General features: G+C 45.3%; 1 protein-coding gene across 6 annotated transcripts in view; it reads right to left on the bottom strand.

The window, feature by feature from the left end:
* POC5 (POC5 centriolar protein) overlaps window positions 1-19785 on the bottom strand; it is a 212075-nt gene that overhangs the window by 24093 nt on the left and 168197 nt on the right. For 4 of the 6 annotated variants that reach the window (XM_069223681.1, XM_069223689.1, XM_069223662.1 and 1 more), the window contains one exon: window positions 11358-11489. In XM_069223681.1, the coding sequence (XP_069079782.1) occupies window positions 11358-11489 (132 nt within the window). Of the gene's footprint in view, window positions 1-10388; window positions 11490-19785 lie in introns of those variants that run through there. The other 2 variants (XM_069223705.1, XM_069223696.1) reach the window with 1 other exon arrangement.

Here is a 19785-nt window from a genome sequence, read left to right as displayed (position 1 = left end):
TGATGTAGTGATACAGAGCTTATGGCAGAGGCAGGGAAAAAAGAGGGTGCCACAAGGATTCTGGTCAAAGAGATTAACACCATCCATGAGCAATTACACCCCGTTAGAAAAAGAACAAGCAGGGGCATATTGGGCATTAGTGGAAACAGAATGCATAACTGGTGACCGGCCGGTTACCTTAAGAACGCAGGTCCCCTTACTAGGTTGGATAAGAGAAGGAGGGGTTGGCACTAAAGTAGGCAGGGCGCAGGAGTTTACCATCGTGAAGTGGAAATGGTATCTGCAGCAGAGGGCAAAACCGGAACCAGCAGGAGTGTCGAAGTTACAAGAAGATACGCTAGGGGCAGTGGACTTGCAGGCAATTGCCCCTGCCCCAGAGCCCTGCGAAATGGAATCCTCACCATTTAAGACAGCCCTGCCTTTTGAACGACTTACTGAAGAAGAACAGCAAAATGCATGGTTCACAGATGGTACCGCCCGGTGCTATCAAGGGAAAAGACAATGGCAAACAGTCGCATTTCAGCCTGCTACAGCAACGATGTTGCTGCGAGGAGGGGATACTGGATCAAGCCAGCTTGCAGAACTGCAGGGAGTAGCAGCAGTGATCGAACAAGCCCCCATCAGAGAGAAAACATTTGTGTACACTGACAGCTGGGCCACTTACCAAGGACTAGTAAGCTGGGCCCCGACTTGGCACCAGGAAGGATGGAAAATGAAAGGCACCCCCATTTCGGGAGGCGAGCAGCTATGGGAAGAGATGTGGGAGAAAGGCCAACAAATGTCAAATCGATGTGGGACATGTGGATGCCCATTGTCCATCGGACACCTCACATGCATCTCTATTCAACAACACCCCAGATCAGATGGCCAAAACACGAACGGTGGTCATCAATGAGGAAGCTGAAGCTGCTATAGCAAACTGGGACCATGCAACATCCGGACCTCTAGGAGAGAATGCCACTTCTGCATGGGCACAGCAACGACAAATTACAGTTACTAAAGAACAAGTGCAACAAGCAGTAAAGGAGTGCCCCACATGCAACCAGATTAGACAAATGCCCCTGCAAGAGAAGCCTAGCGGCCATATCAGAAGAGGAACTGCAGCTGCTACAGTGTGGAAATTGGACTATATCGGGCTGCTACCAAAAGAAGGAGGAAAAAGCTACGTATTGACCATGGTGGACACCTACTCTGGCTTTATGTTTGGTACGCCCTGTAAGTCTGCAGTCCAAAAGACCACTTTGCGAGGGCTAAACTACCTGATAAAACATTATGGGGCACCTGATGAGATCCAAACAGATAGGAGCACACACTTTTCAGGGAAAACAGTGCAGGGCTGGGCGCAGGAACAGGGAATTCAGTGGATTTTGCACCTTAGTTATTATCCACAAGCTGCAGGCATGATTGAGAGATATAACGGATTGTTGAAAGAACAGCTAAAAAAGTTATCAGCACATGACAAACTTGCACAATTGATTTGTGAACAAGCATAAACCCCCCACATTGAAGAAAGATCTGCCCCCCCCCAGATAACACCCAGAGAGGTGAGGGAGGATTTGGAAGCACAGGAAGAAAAGTATGGGTGAACCATTCTGGGAAAAAGCCAGGAGGCAGGAGAGATATTGAGTCAAGGGGTGGGGAGTACGTATATTGTACTTTTAAAGAACTCTAATGTACCTGTGTTTGTACCTGCAGTGTGACTTACCCCACGGTCGTAAACGATGACATCTGCGTCAATGACGTAGTTCCTGTTTGCGGTCATAATTACAACTGGGAGAGGTGTTTGGGTTCGACCGAATGTAGCAGAGAATGTCGTTACGGACCTTCATGTCACTTGTGCATCTCAAGCCGCTAACGTAACTAATGACCAGGGAAATGTTTCACTTTGCAACGTGAAAGTACCTGGAGGCAAGTGGATGGCTGCCAAAGCTGTGACCTGGAAGGTAACTGGACAGCAAATCCGACATGCCAACGGACTGAACGAGTTGAAGGGGACGCCAGCAACAGTACAGGCTTTGAATTATACGCTAAACATGATATGTAAATATTGTGATACCATTGTACCTTTTACACCAGCACAGGCATACCCGTGTAAACCTTATGATTGCTCTGACAAACAGATTATTTTACCAGGACATATGGTGGTTGTTACAATGAACAATGGAACCAAAGGAGTTCGATACTCCAAACCACCAGCCTTCATGTTTTATGTAACCGAAAGACACATGGTCAGCAACTTAGGAAGCGTTTCCATAGTTCGATATAGAATAGGATGTAAGCAAGCTCTGCATGCAAGCATAATTAACCGTATTGTGTTACAGATAAATATTGCCAAGGGGAATGTCTCAAAGTATGATCCATTATGTGCACCATGGACACCACAGTTATGGCCCTTGCCAAAGTTGCGCATTAGAAGAGATCTAGGGACCTTGATAGCTGGGGCCATCGGAATCGGTTTAGGGGCCCTGAATTATTTTTATATTGAAGCCATTAGGAATAAGCTATCTTCTACAGTATATAGTACAGGAGAGGCCATAAAAGTAATTTCTCAATGGGGGCCCACACACTCACAAGAAGTATGGAAAGTCCTGCGTGGGTTGTATCGCGATTGGCAATGGCATAATTTCACTTATAAACAATTCAGAAAAAGCTTTCAAAACACACAGTGACTAAGGGCATCCAGTGCATACTATGGCAAAGCATTGTTAATCAACAGTATGCAGACTTTAAAGCAGAATGGGGACAGCTTAAGGGTGAATATTGGAGACAACAATTGCATTTGCCTGAAGAAATATGGGTAAAGCCCATTCAGTTTCACTGTGAGGAAGAAATGTGTTATGCTCTTTTTGATATAGCAAGAAGTGATCTTCCTCCTGACATATGGTGCCCCTTTATATTGCTCCGCGGAGTGATAGGTGAAGAATGGTGGATACCTCACACTGACAAAAAGTGGATTAATCCAACAAATCACACTGTAGATCCCACTAGATGTGCAGATTGGTCTAATGGGTGGGTATGTACCCACACTGGACGGGTACTAGATCCATGTCTTCACGCAATACCAGGAGAATGTGAATGGTTACCTTATCCTATTAATGGCACAGACTTATAACATATGCTCTCTGTCCCTATTGGATATGTCACTAATCATCCCTTACTTATTAACTGATTTATACAAACCACCGGAGAGCAAGTAATTCGTATGTGCAATATTACCAGCATTATTAACATAAGCACTCAAATCTTGTAACAACCAACTAAGTTCACCATAACCACATTACAGACACAAATGTGAGCGCAGTTAGAGTGGAACATCTCGCTTGTTGTTAAGCTACCCAGATTAGAGGCAATCAGGCACTACGCACAAGTTACCTTTGCTAAATTTGATATGGCAGCTAAATACACCAAGGATACAGCCATACAGATGACCATAGATGCTAAATATAGTGTTACATTCGCTAATTTGGTTATTGATTGTTTGTGTTACTCTAATGACTACACTATGTAGACTATATGTACGCACAAAACAGCTTTATACTAAGATACAGGCGCTTAGAATAACGCTGACAAGTATTTGTAGCAACCTAGCTAGCGGAACGTCAAAATAAATGATATCTGTTTTGCATGCATCGCGCTCATCTAAGGGGTGGAGTGATCAGTATAGGGAAAGGTGCAGAAGACATTGTGACGCGAAGGGTTAATTAGCTTGAACAGTGTAGATTAGCATCACGCCTGCTGAAACCCGAACAACGTGGAAAAGTTCACAATGTTATTTTCAAGCTTGTTTGTGTAGGAGACTCCGTCTCAACCTTGAGAACGAGAGTACAGGGAGAAGATGGAATGAAAACAATGGCTGGGGAAGGGCAGAGCAGCCAAGAGACAAGTGCTGATAACATAGCTAGAAAATGCCAGAAAGGGATAGAATCCAAGCTTCGAGTTATTTAAGCACTGAAGTGCGGGTGAGGGATTTGAAGCTCGCAGATGGGGTTGTGAAAGCTTCCATCTCCAGGACCAGTGCTGCCTCCCTGTTTGCTGTTCAGAGACCATGATGCTTGAGGGGGAGAGAGGTCCAAGCGAGCGGTAGAGGGCTTCCCAGCATTTTGTGGACTAAGTTAAGTTCTACACAGGAATTAAAGGCCTTTGTTTCTCTGCTCTATTATTATGATTGATTATTATGCTTGCACTGTGTTTATAATCTGAAGTATTCAGCTTGTTTATATTTTGCTTTCTGAACATCGTAGTGTGAGCTTGCTGCAGTAATTGAAACATGCATTTTGGTATGCAGTCAAAGCTTATCTGAAGTATTCAGCTCGTTTATATTTTGCTTCCTGAACATCATAGTGTGACGCATTTTGGTATACAGTTAATCAAAGCTCATATCTGTCAATGAACTCTTTGCTCATACATATACATAGATGCTCTTTGTAGTGTACTCATATATAAATAGATGCTCTTCATTGCTATTTTTATTCTACCATTGTTGATGTGCTAAATGCATACATTTACCTGAAATTCTAGTAAAGCTAAATTGTATTCATAATTGGCATGTGGTCCTTCATTGAACGTCCATATTGACTTATACCGAACAGGTGTCTACCAGTCACCTGGATTAGACACCCTGCACAGCCCCTAAGCAGTGTACTACGCCAGCCTGCTCTCCACTAGAGAATTCTTTGGTGAGTGCGGGATGACCGAAGCATGACACCCGGGGTATGTGTGAGGCATTCCGTATATTTTTTAAAGTATTCTCCAGGTCCTGCTTATAGAAATTGGGACTTAAGGATCATCCTGGATTGGGTCATTACCCACACAGTAGGGCGAGTGGCTCTTGTATATGAGAACCTATTGAAGGGGCATGCTTGTTCTTTGTGTTTCTTGATTTGGTAAGGGACAGCACAAACGTGTACCTCTATAGTTACTCTCTCCTTCCCCCAGCCCTTCGTTGGATAAGGCATTGTGTGTTGCTGTTTGGTGCGGCTCACAGCCACGGGAAGCTATTCTTCCATTTGCATTGTCAACCACGTCCCTAGGTATTATTCAGTATCTGATCGTTAGTGGATCGCTTCCATCCCCAAACAGGTCTGAACCAAACGAACTTGGTTTTGATGATAAAACAGTCACAAACATCCCAGTGGCCCTATCACTTCTTGGCGACTTTAATGTCGCACAAAAACTAGCGGAGGTTGGAGACTGGGAATCATTCACCAAATTAAAAAGAAACCAAATCAAAACAGCTTTACATGGTGCTATAGTGACAGAATACTTTGATCTGAGGCAGCACCCCATGTCCTCATAGTAATCAACGAATCCTGTATCTTCTTGGACGATGTAACCTTCTTAAAAGAATGGTCCTACATCGCCTGGAAATGTACTACGGATTTGGGAATGCTAGTCATTAATACAGCCAAGAGGATTTAAGACAGGATGCACATTCAAATACAGACAAGCAAGGGACACCTTAGAACTCTAGTCCAAATGACATTCAAGAAAAGACTAGAGGAAATCAATAGGGATATGAACTAACATAGGGAGTTTCTAACCCAGTCCAAAATCACGAAGTCGCAAAATAACATTAAAAAAGTCAACTGTCCCCTTATGTTACTGACGTGTATTACATCAGAGAAGCCAGGAACTCACTACCAAAGCGAAAGGAATTTGAACAAAAAACAATGTACCCCAAATGATTGGTCAATCAGCTCTGGTAGGAATAGTAGTACAGTAGTAACGATGGGGCCAGTATTGGCCCCAGTTACCACCAATGGGCCCCCACAATGCAGGTTTCCCAAAGGGAATGTGGCCCCACCTATACCCACACTTCCAACAGGGGTTCCACTTCCAATATGGAAAACTGCCTTTTTTATGGAGAGGACTGCCAAGAGGAAGACAAAAGCAAAGAGAGGGACCAAAAGTACAAGGATCAAAACCATCAACAATGGCTACCAGGAGCAAGACCAAGGACAACAACCAAGCAGATCTGAATACAACTTAGTGATTAACCTCTGCACGGTATCTTTCACAGACACAGAGCATAAGGTCCTATGTAAAGGGCTCATCTTTGTCCCTACCCCTAAAATTGAGAAGTTTGACCTCCAGTGTGAATTAGCAGAGTACTTCAGAAAAATCAAACTCCAAGCTTATTTTACCAACCCCCCCCCAGTACTGATAGTGTCTTGCAGAACACAGGTCTTGGTAACAAATCAACCCTTCAACCCTCTATTCAGACAACAACAGTGACAATTCAAAGTTTTGAGATGGCAGTCACGAGAGTAATAGAAGCCAACATCATCAAGAACTCAATCAGTACAATAACTTTTCTGTTCTGGAGAGGAAAGCTCTCAAGAACCTTATGATTACCCACCAGATAGTGATAAAACCTGCTGATAAAGGGGGTACAACAATTGTCTTACCCTCTAACATATAAGACAAAGAAAGTCAGTGGCTTCTTTCATCATTTTTAAAAGACAATAAAGGTGTCCTTTGTCTCCTAAAGGACCTTAGCTGCGACTCTGAAACAGACCATCACACTGGATATTGAGGATATATATATATACTAGTATCCCCCAGGAACAGACCCTCGAAGTCATTGGGAATGGACTCAAAGATGCAGAGATAGACACCATTTCCCCTATACAATTTGTACTTGTCTGTGCCAGACTGGCCTCACTGAGAACTTTTTCTAGCACAATAAAACTATCACCAAATCTAGAGTACTTCAATGGGCAGTACCTTCGCCCGAGCTTGGCATGCCATTATGCCCAACATTTTGACAGTAATTACATCTACAGTAATGATAACCCGGTCAAAGCTAATATCGTCATGTGGCATAGCCAAATTGACAATATACTCACTGTTGGACTTTTTTCCTTACACAGGGTCATCCCCAGTCTTTTTGCCTCCTTCCTCCTGGTTTTTCTGAACTCTCGCTGTTGGCTCTAGGACTCTGAGCACTTTATCACTGCTGACCAGTGCTAAAGTGCAGGTGCTCTCCCATCTAAAGTGGGTATGATTGGCTTATACCTAATTGGCATATTTAATTTACCTACAAGTCCCTTGTACAGTGGTATCTCTATATCCAGGCCTGTAAATTAAATACTACTTGTGGGCCTGCAGCGCTGCTTGCGCCACCCACTGAAATAGACTTTCAAACCTGTCTCAGGCCTGCAAGCGCAGGGCCTGTGTGCGCAGTTTTCTGCCACAGGGACCTGGCATCTAAATTTGCTTGCCAGGCCCAGAACTCCCCTTTTACTACATGTAAGTCACCCCTAAGGTATGCCCTAGCTAGCCCTGTGGGCAGGGTGCCATGTATGTAGAAAGGCAGGACATGTGCCAGGTTGTGTGGCCTGTCCTGGTAGTGACAAACAGCCTAACTTGGTGTCTCACTGCTGTGAGTGCTGTCTTCTTATAGGATTGCATCAGAAATGCCCTGCCTTATGTGTAAGGGGTAATGCCTGATTTATGAGGGGTAGCGTAGGCATGTTTGGTATGGTTGAGATGGTGATAATAAATGCTGCTTACTGATATGGGTGTATTTTTTATTACTATCACAGAAATGTCACTTCTAGAAAGTGCGCATTTATCTGTGCTTATGACTCTGGTGTTGTGCAGCTTGACTCCAATCCACGTATGGGCAGAGTGACTGTTGGGGCTTTGTGCATACTTTTCAGACAGCCTGTACACCGGGAGGGTGGAGGTGTCACAGAGGTGCATATGCATACTGAATAGTCTTCCTGGGCTGAGAGAAGGGAGAGGCGGGGCACACCTACATTTGTTAAGGCTGTGCCCTGGCCTCACAGAATAGGGTTGTTAACCCCCCACTGATGTTTGGAGCCTGTGCTGAAAGGAGAGAGGGGGCACTCCCAGATCCAGTTGTAACTGGCTAGAACCCCCTCTCCCTACCATTGCAAAACATTGTAAGGACTGAGTACAAGTATAGGGGAATTTTCCCCACAATTTGGAAACTCTTTGAACATCATGGAACTGGACACTGGAATAACTCACCAGGGACCGCCATGGACTGCTGCTGCTGTGCTGACCTGCGACCTGCTTGGTCACTGTAAAGGACTTGCTGCCTTTCCCTTGTGCTGGCCGGTTGCTGGGCCCCTCCACCGGTGGGCCTTTTCCTGAACTTTTTCTCACCAGGGGCAGGGTGCTGAGGCCCCTGACCCCTGCACTTACCCTGAAGCACGAGGGGTGCTTCACTTTGCCCATGAGCTAAGCGCTTGAGAAAGCGCTTATTTAGGGGTTTTTCTTAGTGCCTGGGAGCGCCCCCCCTCACTGGTGCTTAGCGCCCTCCAAATCGCTATTTCCTTTTTTTTTGCCCGAGGAAAATCACAGCCGCAGCCCGGGGGAAGTTGCTGGATTGAGGGCGAGCGAGTGCGCTGTCCCGTGTCCCCAGGGCACCAGGAGAAGTCTTGATTATTATCCTTGGAGTTCGAGCGCTCCTGTCGTGCCCCTGGGGAGAATCGCGCTCTGTAGAGCGCCCCCGGGGCACTGGCAGGCACCGACTTTGGTGCCTGCCTCTTCTTCGACAGCCGGGCGGGCCGCGCCTACAACTGGACTCCGGGTGGGGGGAAGTAAACCTCATCGGAGGTTCCCTCCGGCCCAAACGAGGCCGTCCTGCTGTTTTCTGCTGGTTTCTCACCAGAGGCCCCCTGTGCCGCCAGTCCCTGGCGTGGCCCTTGTGTGGGCCAGTTTGGATCTCTTGGCTCCCCCCTTCGTGGAGGGACAGTCAGGGCCTGGGGGGGGGGGGGGGGGCTACAACATTCACGGGTCCCAGGAGGGGCCTGCCCTCGAATCGGAGGGGGTGCGTGGCGCCCCCCTCCTTGATAGGAGTATTGGGTGACTCCCCCCCCCACGTGAGGGCAGGTGGAGGCCCAGGGGGGCCCCCAGTGATCACGGGCCCCAGAAGGGGCCTGTCAGTAGTGCAGAGGGGGTGTGTGCCACCCCCCTCTTCCTCAGAATTTTAATAAGGCAATCACATTGCGCAGAGGAGCGCCGGGGGCCCCCTTCTTCTTTGTCTTCTAGGCACTGGAGGTACCTTCGTCACAAGACCAGGTACTTTTAAAGGGAAAATATATATCATAAGTTCTTATTAGAGACTTTATTGTATTATACGTTGCCTACTTGTGTTATGATGATTTTATACATGTGTGGAAATGTTCCTTTTATGGACATGCTTGCTAATATGTTTTTCTAACTTGCCATATGTTTTCTAATGTTCCTGCTCTGGGCATTTTATGATATTCTTATGACAAATGCTTTGGTGTAATAGTGTTTCCTGACTACTGCTTATGTTGCAGGATACTGAGTAACCTGTGTGTTATGTGTAACTACTGCTAGTTTGCAGAGTAACTAATGTGTAACGTTCTGACAACTGCTAAGGTAGCAGGATAGTACTGATATGTGATGTTTGGTCTGATAATTGTGTTGTGTACAATACAGTATATTTTCATATAATCTGGTGTTGTGTTTCCTTTGTGGTGGGGATATTGCATCACGTGTGTGTTGTGCAAACGCTTTACACATTGCCTCTGGGATAAGCCTGACTGCTCGTGCCAAGCTACCAAGGGAGTGAGCAGGGGTTATCTTGGACGTGTAACTCCCTTGCCCTGACTAGAGTGGGTAAGTTCTGCCTGGCTTAGGGGCATACCCTAGCCAACCAGAAACCCAATTTCTAACACTCATTTGGCATGGTGACCTGAAATCAACAAATGACTTTTCAGCATCGGTAAACACTAGAGACTGCTTCCTAAGGTTTACACAGACCATCAGCAAAGACCCAATTATATTCTCAGATCTTAATATTCAGAACATCGATAACAAGTTTGTTACATGGGTTTGCCAATAACCTATGGATAAAAACAGCCTACTCTGATTCGACAGCTACCACCTGAGATCACTAAGAGAAAACCTACGATTTGGCTAGTTTCTGCGCACTAGGCACAACTGTTCCAACATCAACGCACTTAAAGAACAGGCCAAGAGACTTGAGGACAAACCTAAGGCACGTAGATGCCCCACTAGGGTTATCAAATGTGCAACAAAGCACTCAAAATAATAATATAGAAGCCCTCTTGGAGACCCACCCGAAACAAGGGGGTGGGGGTGAGTCCATCCTGTATATTTTCATAAATACCCTATAGGTCCTGCTTACAGGAATTGGGACTTTAGGATCATCCTAGAGTAATAGAAGAGGCAGATTCTTTTTTTGTGTTTCTTCAATCTAACTGCCAGCAAACAATAATATGTTAATTATAAAAAGATTTGCACAGATTTCCACTTGCTCTTTTACACAACATTTGCCAACTGGCCACAAAATGCATCAGGGTGGTCTTCATAGTAACGTAACCTCAATGGAAATTGTAAGAACATTAAATACAAGACACATGAAGCTTGAATATCTAATTTTATTAAAATAAATTATATATAGCACTTATGACACAGGATACATTTTAAAATCATATTTAAAAAAAAAAAACTTGGCTATTCAGTTACCAGTCCTTAAAATAATTGGATAAAAAGCAAGTCCTTTTCATGAAGTGTTCAAAAACCAGGCGGGCTTCGACCTCTCATAAATCAAGGTAGAAATGCCACAAGCGCCTATGTTAAGGACATAGCAACTTGTTCATACTGACTAGAAAGAAGGAAAAAAACAAAGGAGGAAACCGGATTTTCTTTAAGCTTCGCATTCGTATCCATCCCATTTGTAACTGCTCAACACCTCAGCTTCAACACCCTCTTCCAGATACAGTATGCACCATTTTACTTTGTATAGTGGACACATGTTCTGCTGCTCCTTAATATACCGAACAACCTCTTTAAGAGATCTACGTGGCAGGAGGTTTACGATGTTCAGACCATTAAGTACTAATTGATGGCCACAGAATGCATTATGATTGAACGAGTACTGAATAATGACTTTGGAAGGAAACTGCCTGTGAGCAAATAGTAAAGAAACAAATTCTGCCTATTTTACCCAGAAAAACAGTAAAGCTATTTCTGTTCAAGTGATTTCAAAAGCAAATGATTGAAGTTCTAAGCATTTAAATATGTAACCATGAAAATGAGTCTATATACATTTTGCAAATATCACATCCATAATAATTAAAAAAAAGCAACTCGGCACAAAACGGATTTCAGTTAAACTTCCTTTCTTAACAGATTTTTTTTTTTTTTCAACACACTAAAATTCAACATTTTCTGTTGATCAAGTCAGAAGAAAGATTGAGAAAATAGAAGCACTGACAGGGAATGTTAGATGGTTGATATGGTAAACAGTGCGGTATATAAATGTTGGCAAGGGTTTTTCACAAAAAATATATATTTTCGAAATAGAAAATACATTTTCAGTCAACCACCTTTATTGTTTGAACACCAATGAATGGGTGATGAGTTCTGCTGCTCTGTCCTGAACTTCTTGCAGTCACAGAAGAGGAACCATGCTGTGCAGTTCGGGAATATTTCATACCAGTTGCTTGGGATATGGTTTGCTTAGAAAAATAAAACAATTATTGCATTAACATTATGTTCAACAATACCTCCATTTTCAATTCATCACGGATACATATTCTCATTGTTAGTGCCCTACTTCTGGCAGACATTCTTTGCTCTCAGAACAACTATATATTCATAGTATGAAATGTCAACCATCTAGGAACTACAATACATTACTCCTTTGGAAAACAAAATGATTTATACACAGTAAACGTTCAAATTCGATCATCTACACTCCTTCCTTTAAGCAAAGTATTGTACAGACCAAAACATTCTGTTTTGTGATACATTTATTTACATGTCGAGACAAAGGACTCGAGCAATGATACACTGACGGTTGATATTATCTTGGTACTGAATATGAGTGATTACATACGCTACTGGAAAGATGATTAGTAAATAAAAGATGAGGGAAGAGATTAATTTTAAAATGCAGTGGAGTGATGTACGTTTGCAAGTGTTTAAGGGATAATTACTGAGAGTGACGAAAAATGGGTAGTTTGTGACCTAGCTTTTGTACACTTGTTTAGGTGGCGACAGTTACTCAAGACAGGATGTAGAATTTCAGGGCATCCTTGACCCTGGTGTGGAAGAAGTGGCTCCACGATCAGCGGGACGCGCATTCCAGAGCAAGTGAACTGGTACGTGGAGTGAGCACCAATAGGTTGGTGCATATGGAGATTTTTCACACACAGGATATCAATATGGAATCAGTAGAATAGCAAAGGAGGGTGTCAGTGAGGTAGGTAAGGAAAGATCATGAATTGACTTGAAAACCACAGTTAGAAGGTATGTCATACATATCGCTGGTAGTGAGAAGTGCGAGAGTAGTGCGGAAGGTGATTAGTCATGTGGGAGATTCAGGAGCAGGGCTCTTGTGTTATTACAACTTGTGCTTGGCAAGTGAGTTAATCTGTGCTCTGGTGTTGTGGAATAGGTGGTAAGGCTATACGTTTTTGAAAAAGACGAGCTAGAATCTGGGGGATCATGCCTTTATGCAAATGAATGATTCCAGGCGCATCTTTACAGCAACCAATATACAAAATAAGTCTTGTAAAACTAGTTACCCATCACAAGTATCAACTCATTTTACAAATAGCACAATCTATACCCCTGCCTGTGATGGCGAAATACTGTCAATGGAGAGAAAAAAATCCTTACAGATAACAAAACATATAAGTACAAGATCAATAGAAAATTAAAAATTGGTTAACAGGGCTTTAGTGCTTTAGTCAACCGTCAACATTACTTTCCCATTGTAAATCAATGGATTAGTAGACGAAGAGAAAACCAGCAGACCACTGATAAGACTACTCCTAGATAAGGCATAAATGTAGGAAAGTAAAAGAAGACGGGATCCTTAAAGACCCCTATTTTAACATCGGAGTAATGAGTTTTTCCATCCCCTGAAATTTAGCTCTTAGCACGGTATCAAACACTGGCTTTCTAGGGTAGGTAATTGCATCCTTTTTATGTCTTAATCAGGGTAACTGACGTCAGCTAGTGTAAGGAAACCAAAAATTGTGTCAGTGTGCCAACTGTCCTTGATTCCCAACGGAAGGCCACGATCATGAACCTCTGGAAGGAGCTGGTGAGGTTGAGAAAACCTAAGTATAGTGGGCTGTGCTAATAATGTGGAAGGAGCTACGCTTTTCACTCACCATAAAGCAATAAAGACGTTAAATAAGGGTGTTGAAGGAGGAATAATAATGCAAGCACACTTGGAGTCTCCAAATAAAACCTTGTGTGGCAATCAGAAGAAGGGGAAAAGGAAAAAGGTATAAAAAGGTGAAAACAATCACAGCATTCAAGCCCTGAAAGCATTGTCAGAGTGCAAGGAACACCACCCCATGGCACTGACGAGGTTATTCCTGTGCTGGCCTGGCCATAGGCAAGAGAGATGTTATCACAAATTATGACAATATATGCTTCAGAAGCTCTTCAGAGCAAATTGTTGTAGCAGAGAATCAAATCAGGGTGGATAATGGTTATGAAAGAGAGCACAGGCAGCCCATGATGAGGGCACACGTTTTGGTAAGGTTTTTTGGTTAGTTCACCTAGCACAAACTGGAAACAATTCAGTGTTTTTTAGATTGTGTTTGTAACTAGAATTTTATGTTAAATGAGAACCCCAGCTCCCACCCACCCCCCCCCCCCCCCCCCCCCAGCGAATATTAGGTTTTTATACCTACGGTAACATCTTATAACCAAAGCCAACCATAAGTGCGGTGAGCGTAAGAGCAATCCTTCCCTACAGGTTAGATCCTCCAACTCCCTCCCCATTTTTTTTTTTGTAAATCGACCACCTGCCACATCGGAATAATTGACAGAGCACTTTACCACTTTATCAGCATCGACCAGCTTTCCTGGCGATTGTGTGACTGAGTGGCTCACTAAGCATCCCTCATACAGCAGTTCCTTAAGAACAAATTCGTTACCTTGCAATAACTAGGTCTCCCTTGGAAATTAGCTTTACTGTATTTCACCCAAGATTGGTTGACTGACCCTAGTGCCGACCACCCATTTCCTAAGACAGGCTCTCCATCCTCCATACCACCACCATCACCATCACGCTGATTACCACAGTTTACTTAAGAGCGCTCTAATGATTCCGCTTTATACCTATCCAATTATTGCTTTTTAAATCTTCCCCATCCTGAATATTTCTGTCTCAAAAAGGATCTAAATGGCGGCATACAACCGCAAGTGTTATTTAATGAGCACACATTCACGGTGCATCATGGGGCGTCTATCCATTCTCAAATGACTTTATTAGCTCTTGCTTTCCCTTCTATGTTTTTTTCTACTACTTAGCAGGTTTCCTGGAATTTCCTCAGGTACCGCCAATATAGCTCATTAATAATCAATCATATCTATTCTGTTTACTCTGTCCTGATGACCTCAAACTGAGGAAGGTCAAAACGCCGTTAACAAACATCGGAACATATGTGGATTTGTATTGTGCCATGATGGCCTAAATTAAATATTGGGCTAATTTAAGTCATGCACACAATCCACCAACTGATGTCCGGTCACTGTTTAGTATTCCTATATTTGCTTCACTTTGCATCGTTCATCTTTTTTTTTCACAAGCACCATGTTTTCCCTTGCACTTGGAATACAATCATGATTTAGGTTTGATGCTGCTTTTAATTACTTCTTTTCTCTATAATATTGTTAAAGTACAAGTTACTTACATTCGGTAACCCATTATCTGGTAGAGACTATCTAGCTGCAGATTCCTTACCTTAGAATTTCCTGGTATCAGCTTGGAATCCAGAATCTTTGCTGAGCAGTACCATGCGTGCGCTGTTGGGTGGCGTCATTTGGATCTGTGTGACGTCGTCGGCGTCGTTGGAGCAGTCTATGATGTCACAGTCGCCTATAAAGGCACGACCTCGGCACACGTCTGTCAGTTCTTTTTCCCATGAACTTCAACGCCAGAAGCGCAGAGACATGGATAGAACCAACAGTTTGTATGTGCAAAAAACTAGAGCCCTGAAAGGGACAATCTCTGACCCTGTTAGACTGATCCACATAGGGGGGGAGGCATGGGTCGGTGTAAGTAATCTGCAGCTCAATAGAGGCCCTACCAGATAATGCGTTACGAAGGTAAGCAACTTGTTCATCTGTTGGAGACTTCTAGCTGCAGATTCCTTACCTTGGAAATTATACCCAAGCCATAACCTCCTGGCGGTGGGCTGCGGATAGATCTTCTTACACTAGAAGTCCTGTAGCACTGAAAGGGCAAAGTGTTCGTCTCTCTGGACCGGATTGTCCTGGCAGTAGTGTTTTGCAAACGTGTGCAAGCATGCCCATCTTGCTACCTTACAGATATCCAGGACTGGAACACCCTGTGCTAGCCCAGTGGTAGCAGCTTGCCCCTGGTAGAATGAGCCCTCAAACCATCAGGAGGCTGCTTCTTAGCCAGTGCGTAGCAGATCTTAATGCAGAGAATGACCCAGTGCGAAATGGTTCTTTCTGCACTGCCGTATCCTACTTTGCTCCCACATACCCCACAAAGAGTTGGTCATCCACCTAGAACTCTTTTGTGTAGTCAAGGTAGAACAACAATGCTCTTTTTGGGTCCAGTCAATGGAGTTGCTTCTCTTCCTCAGAGGGATGCAGTGGAGCAAAGAAGGTGGGCAGGGTGATATTCTGACCCAGATGAAATGGGGTAATCACCTTGGGAAGGAAAGAGGCATGTGTCTGAGAACCACTGTCTGGGGAAAATAGTGAGATACAGTGGCTTAGATGAAAGAGCTTGCATCCCACTCACTCTCCTAGCAGATGTTATTGCCACTATGAAGGCTGTTTTGATGGTGTGCAGCTGTAGGGGACAGTTGTGTAAGGGCTCGAAGTGAGCACTCATGAGAAATGTGAGGACCAGATTTAAATCCCATTGAGGCATAACAAAGGGCGTGGAGGGAAACATATGTACAAGCCGTTTAAGAAATCTAAATACAATAGGAAACTTCAAAAGTGAAGGCTGATCAGGCAGCCGATGGAACGCTGTTAAGGTGGAAAGATAGCCTTTGAGAGGAGTCAAGGCAGAACCCTGCTGGGCAAGGGATAGTATAAAGCAGAACGAGGATCAATAGATCTTTCTGCACAATAATGGAAAAAGCGTTTCCAACGGCAGGCGTATACAGTTTTAATGGAGGAACACCTGGCTGCCAAAATAACTACACAGACTTTGGGAGGAAGGTCAAAGGCCATCAACTGTCGCCGCTCAGTCTCCACGCATGCAGATGCAAAGTTGACAGGTCCGGGTGGAGAACCTCACCCTGCTGTTGCGACAGAATATCCTCCCGAAGGGGCAGCCTGATCAGAGGATCGATGCTCATTTTCAGAAACTCAGGATACCAGATTCTCTGTGCCAAGTCCGGAGCCACTAGGATTACTTGGGCCCAGTCTGTCTTGATCTTCATGGAGAACTCTGGGCATAAGTGGTATGGGCGGAAAGGCGTACAGGAGGCCTGAACTCCTCTTGCGTTGCCGAGCGATTGCCGCCTTGGAAACTCCAACATGCAATACTGCTGACATTGCACATTGTCTGCGGAGGCGAACAGATTTAACCAAGGCTCTCCACATTGATGAAAGAGTCCTTGCGCCACCTCAGGGTGGAGACACCACTCGTGATCCACTAGGCATCGACGGCTGTGTTTGTCTGCCCTGTCGTTCAGGGAACCTGCCAGGTGTTGAAACACAAGGGTTCTCCACTGTTGTTCCAGGCATGTAGAGAGACCTAGGGCTTCTTGACAAAGGGTCCGCTTGTTGCAGTATCACATTGTGGTAGTGTTGTCCATGAAAACCTGCACCATCTTCCCTTTTACCACAGGAAGAAATGCTTTCAATGCCAGTCTGATCACCCGGAGCTCCAATAAATTGATATGGAGCCTGGATTCCACTGGAGACCAGAGAACTCTAAACTCCACCTCTCCCAGATGGCCACCCCATCCTAGCAGTGTCACATCTGTCACCACTGGCTGGGGAGGAAGGAGTCTGCCACTGATCAAATCGCAGTTAACTAACCACCAATGCAGTTCTTTTGCAGTTCCCTCTGAGATCTGAACTGTGTCTGTGAAATTCCCCTGATGCTGTGCCCATTGGAACATCAGGTCCCACTGCAGAGCCCTCATATGCCATCTGGCATGCTTGACTAACAGGATGCAGGAGGCCATGAGGCCCAACAGCCTCAGAGTCTTTCTCACTGGAATCCAGGATAGAGGCCAAAACATGGGTATCATAACCTGAATATCCTGGACTCGCTGCTCGGGAGGATAAGCCCAGAACTGCACTTCATCCAGAACAGCTCCAATGAAAGGGAGCTTCTGATAGGAAGTCAAGTGTGACTTTGGCACGTTTATAGTAAACCCCAGCAAATGCAGGAGGGTTTGCCGTAGTCTGAAGGTGGGAGATGAGAGCCTGGGACGTAGGAGCCAGTCGTCGAGGGGGGGGGGGGGGGACTGAAATCCCTAACCTGCACAGATGAGCTGCTACCACCGCCATCACCCGAGGAGCACTGGTAAGGCTGAAGAACAGTAAACTGAAGGTGCTCATGGCCCACCTTGAAACGCAAATAACACCTGTGGGCAAGCAGGATGGGGATGTAAAAATACGGATCTAGCAAGTCCAGCACTACCATCCAGTCTCCTTGGTATAGGGCAGACAAGACCTGAGCAAGGGTCAGCATCTTGAATTTCTCCTTTATGAGGAAGAGACTAACGTCCCGTAAATCCAGAATAGGGGTAAGACCCTTGTTATTTTTGGGAATCAGAAAGTAGCGGGAGTAACAACCACTGCCTACTTCCAACATCAGGAACCTTTCTATAGCTCCCTTGGCCAAAAGCTCTGTAACTTCTTCGCGGAACAAGATTAAGTGATCCTCCATCAGCCGTTCTTTTAATTGAGCCATAGAGGGAGAAAAAGACTGGAAAGGGGGGGGGGGGGGGGGGGGTGGAATAGCCCTTCTGTATGATCTGCAAAACCCACTTGTCCGGTGTTCTGGATCGCCAGTGAGGGAGATGAAACTGAATCCTCCCTCCAACTGGACACATGTGGTCTTGTAGAATCATACTAGGAGGACTTGGGTGAAGTGGGGGGGGGATGGATGGTGGAAGAATTCTGGCCACACCCTCTGGGTCTAAAGGTACCACAACCTCGTCCTCACACAGGATGTTGCCCTGACAGACAACGGTGACTGGTCTGTGGTTGGCGTGTTACCCACCCCATCCGAAGCCTCGAAAGGGATGAAAGGCAGACTGCTGGCAAGGGGGCGAAGAGAAGCCCAATGACCTGGCCGTAGCCCGAGAATCCTTGAAATGCTCTAGCGCCGAATCTGCCTTTTCACCGAAAAGGCGCGAGCCATCAAAGGGCATGACCATAAGGTTTGCCTGGACATCCCATGAAAAGCCAGGCGTTGCGCCAAAGGACCACTGTCTATGAAATCGCCCTACCCAGTGAGTCAGTCATGTCCAAACCACACCTTATTGTAAACTTCGCTGCATCTCTCCCATCTTTGACAACGTGAGAAAGTGTCCTGCACGCCCTCCAGGACCTGTGGCGGCATCTGTGCCACCGTATCCCATAAAGTATGGGAAGAACGGCCCAATATGCATGAGGTGTTTACAGACCTCAATGCCAGGCTGGAGGAAGAAAGCATTTTCTTCCCAAGCAGATCCAGCCTCTTGGATTCCCTATACAGGGGAGTAGAAGGGAAGGCACCCGGGGAAGTGGAGGCCTGGACCACCAAGCTCTTTGGGGTGGGGTGCTGGGTGAGGAAACTAGGATCATTTGGAGCTGGGCTGTGGCAGTGGCCAAAATGTCCTATTTACAGGAGCCCCTGTACTGGGTTTGGACACGTCCCCAGCAAGACATCAGTGAGGGCTTTGTTAAAGGTTAACATGGGTTCCGATGTGGAAACCACCGGCTGAAGCACCTCAGTCAAGGTTAGTCATGACCGGCACCGTAGGCAAATCCAGGTCCAAGACCTCAGTTTCCCTATGCACCACCATAGCATACAAAGCTCCCTCCTCCGTAGCCACTGTAGGAGGTGAGAGCATGCTAGTTTCTGGAGAGATGTCCAGTCCCCTGGCTTCTAGTTTCTCATACCAGTCCATTTGCTCCAAACCAAACTATATAGGATCCCAAGACCCCTCCATTCCTCACCTGTGTCTGGTTGCTCATGGTAAGGCTCAGGCAATGATCTGGCCCCTGTCGGTGCCGTCAGAATTGGCGTTGCATGACGCCATTGCAGTTCATCAGGTATGAGGATAGGCCTCGCACCACCGGTGGGCACCAGTGCCGCAGGGAGCGTCAACATCAGGAATGACGACGGAGGACGATGACTGTGTGTACTCTGCGTATTTCCGGATCCGGTATTGGATCCAAGAGGCCCCATTGGGGTGGCGCCATTTATAGGCGACCGTGACGTCACGGATGACTCCAATGATGCCACACTGATCCAAACGATCAGCAAAAATTCTGGTTTCAAAGCTGAGTCCCGTAAATTCAAAGGTAAGGAATCTGAGGCTAGAAGTCTCTATCAGATTATATTTGTTTATGAACTCAGGTGCCATATTGATCGTTGTCATATTTAGTTATTTAAACAAAATCAATATCTATTGATGCCCTATGAAACTTTGTTGCATGATACACTATTTTGGTTGTTGGAACCACTTCCACCACACCTTTGATTAGGCACGAAAGAACCACCTGCTCAGGGTGTGAGAATGATCTTCAGGGGTGGTTCAGGAGGGATGGTGGGAGGGATTCCTGGAAGGGCAGGGT

This window comes from Pleurodeles waltl, chromosome 1_1, assembly GCF_031143425.1.
Source record: "Pleurodeles waltl isolate 20211129_DDA chromosome 1_1, aPleWal1.hap1.20221129, whole genome shotgun sequence".
In the NCBI taxonomy this organism is placed as follows: domain Eukaryota; kingdom Metazoa; phylum Chordata; class Amphibia; order Caudata; family Salamandridae; genus Pleurodeles; species Pleurodeles waltl.
This window is presented reverse-complemented; position numbering and strand designations above follow the sequence as displayed.